At 32.9% G+C, this 10884-nt stretch overlaps 1 protein-coding gene and 1 long non-coding RNA gene across 2 annotated transcripts; one reads left to right on the top strand and one right to left on the bottom strand.

Annotated features, from left to right (window-relative positions):
* Positions 1–1870: 1870 nt before the first annotated feature.
* LOC21388760 lies at positions 1871–3170 on the bottom strand. Its single transcript, XR_002901600.1, has 2 exons — positions 2930–3170; positions 1871–2551 (listed from the first exon to the last, which is right to left on the bottom strand). It is a non-coding gene; the product is annotated as an uncharacterized LOC21388760 (long non-coding RNA).
* A 4715-nt stretch (positions 3171–7885) lies between these two features.
* Positions 7886–9626, top strand: LOC112090306 (phospholipase A1-Igamma1, chloroplastic-like). Its single transcript, XM_024161290.1, has one exon. The coding sequence runs from the start codon at positions 8003–8005 to the stop codon at positions 9575–9577; it is 1575 nt and encodes a 524-aa protein (XP_024017058.1). The 5' UTR covers positions 7886–8002; the 3' UTR covers positions 9578–9626.
* The last annotated feature ends 1258 nt before the right edge of the window (positions 9627–10884 follow it).

The following is a 10884-nucleotide window of genomic DNA, read 5'->3' as shown; positions in this document are numbered from 1 at the left end:
TTTGATGGTCCTTTTTTTTTTTTTTTTTTTTTTTTTTTTTTTTTTTTTTTTTTTCCCTTTTCATACTCTCATCGCAAACATATTTAGTTGTTTAGAGTATCTCTAATATAATATCAAATTAGTAAATATCAAATTTTAATAGAGTAGGAAAAACACTCTTCCATGCAACGATAATATTTATTGCAAAATCCGGCGTATGCTAAATGTAAAGTTTTGGTATTGATTGTTATTAGTTGATTTATTGTCTTTTTTATTTAGTCATTATAATATTATTATTTTTAAATTTTTTTAACATTAGAAGTTTATTTATGAATTCGGGATAAGGAGGGAAATAATATAATTAAATAACATAATTAGTAAAGTTATTAGTAAATTATAGCATATTTTTTAAAAATAGTAAATTATAGTATAATTTGATATTTTAAGTTTTAAACATTATTAAAAACCTAAAAATACTCATCAATCTCTTTTTTCACCTCTCTTCTTCCCCTTAAATATCTATTTAAAAAAAAAAAGTATAGCATATTTTTTAGAATAGGTAAATTATAGTTAAAGTCCACCATGACCGGGATCGATGCCCGACTCCAATCAAATCATTTTTCGTTAACTTGTGATTATTTTTCGGTGACCGTTGACCTTTTCTCGGTGACCGTTTAACACTGTATTTACTGATAAATACCATATTTACCGTTTAAACTGTATTTACTAGTAAATACTATATTTACTCGAAAAGTTGACCACCAACTCCAGCGACCGTTTAATGCTGTATTTACAGGTAAATATCGTATTTACTAATAAATACCGTATTTACTAATAAATATTATATTTATCTGAAAATACGGTCAACGACTTCGATGACCGTTTAACACTGTATTTACCGATAAATATTGTATTTACTAGTAGATATCATATTTATCTGAAAATTCGTGCATCGATTCTGGCGACTGTTTAACAAGTTATTTACTAGTAAATACTGTGTTTACTAGTAAATATCATATTTATTCAAAAATTTGATCACCGACTCTGGCGATTGTTTAATACTGTATTTACTGATAAATACTGTATTTACTAGTAAATATCATATTTATCCAAAGATCCTACCACCGACTCTGATGGCCATTAAACACTGTATTTACTGGTAAATACCGTATTTACTAGTAAATATCATATTTATCCAGAGATCCCGCCACCGACTCTGATGGTCATTAAACATTGTATTTATTGATAAATACCGTATTTATTAATAAATATCAAATTTATATGTTTTTTAGCCGTCAACTAATAAATACCTTATTTAGTGTAAATACAATATTTATCTTATTTATTTAAAAATATGGCAACTGATTCTGATGATTGGTTAATAATGTATTTATCGATAAATACTATATTTACTGATAAATACGATATTTACTATATTTATTTGAAAATCTAATGACTGACTTTAATGACCAGTAAATACTATATTTATCTAAAAATTCATTCAACAGCGACTAATAAATACCATATTTACTATATTTGTTCAAAAATTTAATGACAAACGCTGACAATTAATAAATACCATATTTATTAATAAATATTATATTTACAGATAAATATTATATTTATTATGGTCCGTTCTTTTTGTTAATTTGAGTTTAGAATTTGAGTTTTACTACAGTAAAAAATTTTCAAAAACAGTCACATATAGCAAAATTTTTTTACTACAGTAAAAAATTTTCACATAATATCACATTTAAACTCAAATTATAAATTTGAATCAACGAAGACCCTGTATTTACACAAAAATCTGATGATCGACTCTCACGATTAATAAATACTGTATTTACGGTAAATCCAGATAAAACTAAAATCACAGGAAAAAAAATCATCGTCGGCCAAATATAAAGCAACGGTAAATCTGCCATCATCGTGGCCGAAAAACAAACAACATTTCTCTGAAAAGAAAAAAAGTCCAAAATCAGAAACTAAACATCATTTTTCAGGGAAACAATCAAACGACTAAATTAGCAAAATACTCAACAAAACTCTGCAAAAATGATGCTCGGTTCACAAACCCAGACAAAACCAAAATCACCGAAAAAAGTGAAGAGGAACACTGCCATCAAAGATCGGAGAGAGAAAGAATCTGATGGTGACGATTTCGGCGATGAAGGTGACCGGAGTGGCTGAACCAGATCGGCGCCATCCTCCATTTGTGATATCTGAGCTTCGGACGGCGGAGGAGACTACAGACTAGACTTCGGGAGGGGAGGAGAGAGCAGATCTGACGCCGGAGAATCTTCGGTCTAATTCTGATGGAGACAAAGCAGATCTGAGCTTTGCAATGGCGGCGTAACGCCTCGATTTGTGAGATGACGACCTCGATTTGCGATCTCCGTTACAGATCACGAAGATAACAGCAATCTCCGCCGCTGTCGTTGCTCGAACTCGCGACAACTCCGGTGGTGACGAGGTCGCGCGTCGCCGGAGATCATGGCGATCTCCGTCATCGTCGTCCTTGAACAACGAACTGGTGATTCAGCGATCTCGTTGAGATGATATAGAGAGAAGGCTGTAGGTTGCCAGAGAGAGAGAATTTTAGATTAGGGTTATTAGATCTGAAAAGGATGAAATTGGAAATAAATGATAAATGATGCATTTTCGCTACGAATTCTATACTCTATAGCTTAAACATTAAAACAAAAAATAAATAAAGCATTTAAATAAACAGTATGCATTAGAGTAAAAAATAGAGTAACATATGAAATATTATTTTCACCTTTTTGTGCAAAATATATCATTAACCTTAGCATTGGTATTAAACAGGTCTTGGTTTAAAAGGTTATTAGGGGAGGTTAACATTTTAAGTTGTAACCTCAATCTCTTACGATGAAGTCCATAGTTTTAACAATTAGTATCAGAGTTGGGACTTAGATGTTGTTAAGTGTACCACGAGATGAATGTACTTGATGTGCCAAATGAAGGTGTGTGCCCCTGGTAATATCGCGATGGATAACAAATTTCGTGAACGCTAGAGGTGGACCGTCTCTCCACGGTAATGCGAGGCTGTAGACGCAGTGAGACCTCAAGGTTGTTGTGCACATCATGAAATGCGAAAATACGTGATGGAGAGCAGAAAGTGGTGGGATCTCTATATAACGCAATGGTAGTGTGATAGAATAACCAATGGACAAAATGAATTATTTTTCAATGGCGCGTTGTGGTACTTTGTTTGAAGGAGGACTTGTTGGAGGTGCGAACAAAGTCCTACATTAGCAAAAAAAGGGAGCCATGATGGGTTTATAAGAGAGTGAGCTAGTCCACTCACTAAGTAACTTTTGAGTTGGCACCCTAATATCTTACGGTAGAGCCCATGATTTTAACACGAGGCTCATCAATATTGTTCTTGCATCATAAGATTGTTATGTCGAATGCCGATGTACAATTTGACTTGTGTGGTGTATAAGCTAAAAGAGAATTAGTGAGCTCACCTTTTAAATGTTTTGCTCTAAGATTTTTACAATTTACTCTTAATTAATATCATTTTGACGAATATAGTAATTTGATTAAAGGGTATTAATCAAGTGTAAGGGGTAAAAATCTAATACCTATATAATTTAAGGGATATTTGTCTCTTTTTCTCTTTTACACTTGAATTGTTTCGGTGGTTGTCCTAAACACTGATGATTTGTCAATCAATTAAATAAAATACCAGGTTATCAAGAAGGCTTTAATTTCCTTACAAAATTGGATAAATGAGACAAATACATCTTAAAAGTACATGAGATTAGATTTTTATCCCTTGTTATTGATTAATACATTTTTTAGTCAAATAACTATGTTAATAAAATGGTATTAATCAATAATAATGGTTAAAAATTCAGATTCATGCACTCTTAAAATAAATGAGACAAATACATCTTAAAAGTACATGAGATTAGATTTTTATCCATTGTTATTGATTAATACATTTTTTAGTCAAATAACTATGTTAACAAAATGGTATTAATCAATAATAATGGTTAAAAATTCAGATTCATGCACTCTTAAGAGTAAGTTCGGCAATTTTATCTACAAAATAATTTGTTTTTTTATCTACAAAATAATTTTTTTTTTCTTCACTAACCCACTGGAAATAAATTAAGTTTTCAGGGAGACAACTATATATGGTTTTCTTGTTGTACTTATTTAAGTGTGAATTGGAATGGAAGAATTCTATGGAATCTCGTCCCAATATTTATGGATAAAATTTTTTCTTTTTAATCTCTTATTTTCCTACTTACTGATGATAAAAATGTGTTTAAATTAATTGTTGTCTACAATATTTTATACCATAGAGTATTTAGTATTGTCGAATATTATATTGAGTTGTAAGTTGTAACCAACAAGTACAAAAGATCTACTCCAAATTCCAAACGTCCAATTGTTAAAAGGAATATATTTGGCAAATGAATGGTCTGACCTCTCAACGTTTTCAATACATAGGAAGAAAATTAGCAGATTCAAATACATGTACAATTTTGATGTCTAAAATATTATCTAATTAATTATATCATACTAAATTATTAAAAATTTTAAAATATTTGCGGTGTAAACATGTGTGAATTGTGCCTTGAACAGATACTGGGATGGGTCCGTACTCTATTCACATGGGTTTGACTAAAAAGCGGTCAATTATGATTAGTTCCCATGCTGAAATCATGTATTAGCTGGCCTAATTGAGACATTTAAACGATTAATTATTTTCTTTTAACCATTTTTTATTGTCATATTTAGAGTAACTGATAAGCCAAACCCTATTTATTTGCAATTCAAAACCATCAAGAGCAATAGCCAATTGCATCACATTTTTGTAGTGATGATGTCTATTTTGTTCGTCACCTTTGCGATATATGCATATATATATATATGTATGTATATACATATCGAGTCTATAACAGTAAACTTTAGAAAAACATGCATGATAATAAAATAGTAACACGAATACGATTGGAATGGTCCGTGTGTGCCAATTACCAATGCAAAAGGAGTGGACTAAGTGACTAATAATTGGTTTTTTTTTTTTTTTTTTTTTAATAAGTTGAACGTTTATGGGCATGGTACACGTTTGGAATCGGAAAAGGTAAACGTTTATAATATACGTGTTGAAAGTCAAAAATGTTTAATTATTGACAACTTCGTAGAAATCAAAAGGCCCCCCTTTTTTTAATCGCAGAACTATATATAAAATAAAACATAGTTCTCTCTAATTTTCTCTTTTCTTCACTTCTTCATCTTTTGAAACTGTTATCGCCTGAAATGTCATTTCGCTTAGAGAATCAAATTGTTCCTGTCCGCTGTTTTTTTTTTTTTTTTTTTTTTTTTTTTTTTTTTTTTTTTTCTTTCCCCCTTTTTTTTTTTTTTTTTTTTTTTTTTTTTTTTTTTTGATTTTATAACTGATAGAAATGGAAACTCTTTTGTTATATGCACCATATCTAATAATTTTCTTTAGTAGATCCTAAGAAGAATTATGTACACAATGGGGAAATGCAAGTTAGCTTTGAGATAAATCCAATTAAATAAGAGTATGTGTTAGGGATATTAATTTTAATTATAATTTTTTATACTAATTTTATTGTGTTTTTTATTTATAGATGTAATTATTTATTATTAATTAACGTGATAATTTTTTAAACATATATTAAAACAATAAATATGACTCACATGTCACATAAATTCATTAAAAAATTAAGATTAAACTTAGATGTCTATATTCATTAAATAATATATTGGCCATTTTATTTTATTTTTCAAAATTTAAGATATGGATAAATATTATGATATTGATAGGGTTGTTCCATCTTCTTTCAAGAATAATAATGTCCCTTCTGTATTAATATGTAAAACTAGTACATGTTTGCATTAAAATTGAGGAAACATATCAATTGAGAGAGTGCGAACAGAAAGTAAACCATTGAAAAAGTAACTGGCATATTTCGAAAACTTTACCTAACGAGGTAATTCAGAGTTCAGACTCCATAAAATCTTAAAAACGTAAAGTCAATAAAATTTTGTACTTTTATCATGTTTGCTCGAAATATTAGGGTTGTTCTTTTACATTTTTGAGTTAGGGTGACTTGAGTGATGATCTTAAGTTGAGTTTAAGTTATAACTTGACTTGAAGTTGTCACTTGAGTTTGTGTTTAGATGTGTACATTTGAGTTATGATTTGAATTGAAAATCTTTTTGAGTTTGTGTTTAGGTAGGTCAAAACTTAAATTTATATTTAGATAGTATTTTAATAAAAACTCAATGGTGATGAGAAATTTTAATAGTGTATATGGGTGGGATTTTATTTTTCTTTTCGTTGTGAATGCATAGAAAAAAAATCATCTCAATCAGAATTAAAACGAAAAAGTTATGACATTTTTAAGAATAGAAAAAATACAGCTCATTAACTTGAGTTCGAGTTTATGAACTCAAGTTGAAGGAGAAATTTGAACTCGAGTTTAGCCCCAAATTCGAGTTTAAACTCAAATTTTACAAAAGAACACGAACTGAAATAAAGTTGTAATTCGAATTTAAACTTTTTCTGAGTTTTGTTGTAAAAGAACAACCCCTAAATTATTCAGAGTTCATACTTCATAAAATCTTAAAAACGTAAAGTCAATAAAATTTTGTACTTTTATCATGTTTGCTCGAAATATTCCAACAAACAAGATATTATTCTCAAAAGGAGGAGGAAAAAAAAAAAAACTACAATTGAAAGTACATTTTAATAGGAACCATAAGCATAACAACGAATTACAAACCATAGAGGCAACATTTTTTTTTTTTTTTTGGCGTGATTGAAGACCTCAGTCTAACAGTTTCATATCTTAAAATTGAGTGAAACTTTGTAGAGGTTTTATCTATAACAAGGACAAAACTTGAAAAATGTTGTCCAATCATTGAAGATACACATAATAATGGATATACGACCCTTAATACAAATTTCTATTACCGTGTTGACATAATGGTAAAGATGTATTTAAAGTCTCATTAATTTTACCGATTCAAGTTTTCAGTTTTAGGTTTTTACAGTAAAAAATTCTCAGAAAATGTCACATCTAACTTTTTTTGTTACAGTGAAAAACTCTAAAAAAATATCACATCTCAACTCAAATTAAAAATTCAAATCTGCGATGCGAAGTGAACAAGGCCTTAGAACCTTTAAGATTCAAAACGATTAGAGCCCGTTTGGTAAAGGGATTCGTTCCCTGATTCGAATCATGATTCGTTATTCGCAATAATATTTTCTCTCATAAAAAATACACATAAATCGAAAATGGTTATAATCCATGAACCAAACGAGCTCTTAGTCTTATCATTCCACTCATAGTCTCAATAAACTTTTTTAATAATTAAATTAAAGGCGTATACTACGGCTTCGTTCACTTCGCGGATTCGAGTTTTCAATTCGAGTTGAGATGTGACATTTTATGAGAGCTTTTTACTGTAGTAGAAAAAGTTAAATGTGACATTTTATGAGAACTTTTTACTGTAGCAGAAAAAGTTAGATGTGACATTTTATGAGAATTTTTTACTGTAAAAATCTAAAATTAAAAACTCAAATCTATGAAATAAACGAGACATACGAAATCATGGGTCCCTTTTATATTCATAAAAGAATATGTTTAATAAAATTCTCTCACCAAAAAAAAAAAAAAACAATAAATTTGACACGTAACTAAGATTCAACCTGCAAGACATGGTCCGAAAAAAAAAAGGACCTGAAATTCAAATCCGTACAAAAATATTAGACTATTAGCGTCAAACATGATAAAAGTAAAGAGTAGAATCCAACCCGCGTAACAGTCTTCAATAATTAACACACGCTTTGCTTCTTCTGCTCTTTCTCTCTCTCTCTCTCTCTCTATATAGTCCCTACATTCATCTTTCTTCTTCCCAAAAATCTCCGAGTCTTCTTTTGCCCACCAAAAAGCCTTTCTCAAGCATTTCTTCAGTCATCTGGTGGGGGAATTTAGACCAACTGACCACGGCCATGTCTACGATGATGACCAACCATTTTCCAACGACAAATGGTGCCGTTTCGAGCCAACGACGTCGTTTTTCAATACGCGCTGCCCACCAAGAAGCCGCCGTCATCAGCCACTGCCCACAAACAAAAAAACCGCCATTAACGAACACGGCGACTCGCTTGGCCGAATCGCTCTCCAATCTCCTTCACCTCCACATCGAAACTCCTTCGAAACAAAATCTTCACGACTATTTCTCGACTTCTAACTCCAATTTTTACGATGTCGAAGAGAAACATTCGACTCCGACGACTTCTCCGAAGGAAGTGATCGCCGAAAAATGGCGGGAAATCCACGGATCCAACGGCTGGGAGAATCTTCTCGACCCGCTTCATCCTTGGCTAAGGCGAGAGATCGTCAAGTACGGTGAATTCGCGCAAGCGACTTACGACGCTTTTGATTTCGATTCGTTTTCGGAGTACTGTGGGAGTTGCAGGTACAATGCGCACAAACTGTTCGAAAAAATGGGTCTGGGAAAAAACGGCTATAATGTCAGCAAGTACATTTACGCCATGTCACATATAGATTTTCCCAACTGGCTGGAGAGATCCCATTTGGTGGATTCCTGGAGCAAACACTCCAATTGGATGGGATACGTAGCAGTGAGCGGCGACGAGGAAACGCGGAGAATCGGGCGGAGAGACATTGTCGTGGCGTGGCGGGGAACTGTGGCTCCGTCAGAGGGGTACGAGGATCTTCAAAGGGAGTTGGAGCCAATTGGGAATCACGACGCCAAAGTTGAACATGGGTTCTTGAGCATTTACACGTCGAAAAGCGAGATTACGAGATATAACAAGTCGAGTGCCTCGGAACAAGTCATGAAGGAAGTAAAGAGGCTTGTGGAGATGTATAGGGCAAAGGGTGAAGAAGTTAGCCTCACAATCACGGGCCATAGCCTCGGTGGGGCGCTCGCTTTGCTCAACGCTTATGAGGCTGCGCATGCGATTCCCGGGCTGCCCATCAGCGTTATCTCCTTTGGCGCCCCAAGAGTTGGGAACACCGCCTTCAGAGACAAGCTTCACCAAATGGGTGTGAGGACATTGAGAGTTGTTGTCAAGCAAGACATGGTCCCGCGAATGCCGGGGCTAGTTTTAAACGAGAGCTTGCAGAAGTTCGATGAGATCACGGGAACATTGGAATGGATTTACACCCATGTTGGGGCTGAGCTGAAACTTGACGTCCGGTCGTCATCTTATTTGAAGCGCGGATTCAATTTGATTGGGTTTCATAGCTTGGAGACTTACCTGCATCTTGTGGATGGTTTTTTAAGCACAAGGGCCACATTTAGGAACAATGCAAGGAGGGATGTTGCTTTAGTGAACAAGGCATGTGATATGTTGGTGGATGAGCTTAGAATTCCACAGTGTTGGTACCAATTAGCCCATAAGGGGTTGGTTTGTAATGCTCATGGGAGATGGGTTAAACCCAAGAGAGAGATTGAGGACATTCCTTCACCTGTTAGAGAGGCACAACAAGCCCATTCCCTTGCTGTGTCTTTGCAATCAGATAACAATGTATTTCAACCTGTACTTAGTGCTTGAAACATACACAAATATATAATTTGAGAAAAGAACTTAAATCCGTTGATAATTCGCTCTCCAATCCTTTACACATTTATTTGCCGGATTAACTTTACGCATCATGAAACAAAAAACAAAAAAAAACAGTTAAATGATGTATCATCAAATAACCAAATACTAATTCGCGGTAAAAAAAAACTGAGAAGAAAACAACAATTTCAATTTTACAGAATTTGCAAAATTTTGATATATACATGTGTGTGTGTGTGTGTGTGTGTGTGTGTGTGTGTTTGTATGTGATTTGAAAACAGAATGTGTGTGTGTTTGTGTGTGATTTGAAAACAGAAGAAAACTTTTCCATCTGATTGCACAAAGACGTGGTCAATTTTCTACAATGATCTAGTTCGTTTATAACATTTGTAGTTCTAAACGAACACGTATTTAAATTGAGGTTCAAACTTCACAAAATCTCACATCAAATTTAAACTCAAAAGGTTCAATATAAACTCCCTGCTAAAAGAAACTTAAATGCTAAAATGGTCACTTTATTAATTGCAATCCGGCATTTTTTGCAATAGTTTTGCCCTCTGTGGCAAAAGTCGATCCACGGCGTGTTTCACTGGCAGGCTGCATAATTATCCCTGTAGCTATCAGTACTTACAAAATGTGTGTGCCTGTGTTTCTCCTACTCATTTTCCTTGCGGTCTTTTTGCTTTCTTATTTTCTCTTTACATGTGACTGTGATACATTGCCTACCATTAATGAATTTACGCAGTTTCTAATTTTCATTGTAGTATAGATCAATCACTAGATTTCCATCAGTCATCTGATTTGCTTCGTCATTAATTGCAGAAACAGGGCACCACTGCTACAGCTTCCATTAACGTGTCCAACCTTATAACAAAAGTGACAATGCAATACAAAACGAAAATGAAGTTGTACATGAACATTTGCCCAAAAGTCAAGAGACGAACTGCCACTAAATCTTGAGAATTTATGAGAGACTTGGATTCAAAAATCTTTTATTTTTTTAGAATCTTGGGTTATGAAATGTCATATCAAGGATTTAAATACTTTTTACCTTTTGTAAAATAAACACGGGTTTAAACTTGAATTTAAGTTCAAACTCTTTGAACCTTCAAACTAAACGTCACTGTTTGCCAAAAACTCTATGCATAAAATGACTCCACGCAAGCGCACGCAATCGAACAAGTAATATAGTAATGAGTAAAGTATCGTCTCCACAGGGACTGAGTTAATGATGAATTCTATTACAAAAACCAGTTGTATCAATATGATCGAAAATAGTTTGAATGCCAAATTGATAT

Source organism: Morus notabilis, unplaced genomic scaffold (assembly GCF_000414095.1).
Source record: "Morus notabilis unplaced genomic scaffold, ASM41409v2 Scaffold1065, whole genome shotgun sequence".
Taxonomy (NCBI): domain Eukaryota; kingdom Viridiplantae; phylum Streptophyta; class Magnoliopsida; order Rosales; family Moraceae; genus Morus; species Morus notabilis.
The sequence above is the reverse complement of the archived record's forward strand: the minus strand, read 5'-3'. Positions and strand labels throughout refer to the sequence as shown.

Coding starts and splice junctions, on each gene's coding strand:
- LOC112090306 (XM_024161290.1), top strand. CDS start 8,003: ATGTCTACGATGATGACCAACCATTTTCCAACGACAAATGGTGCCGTT.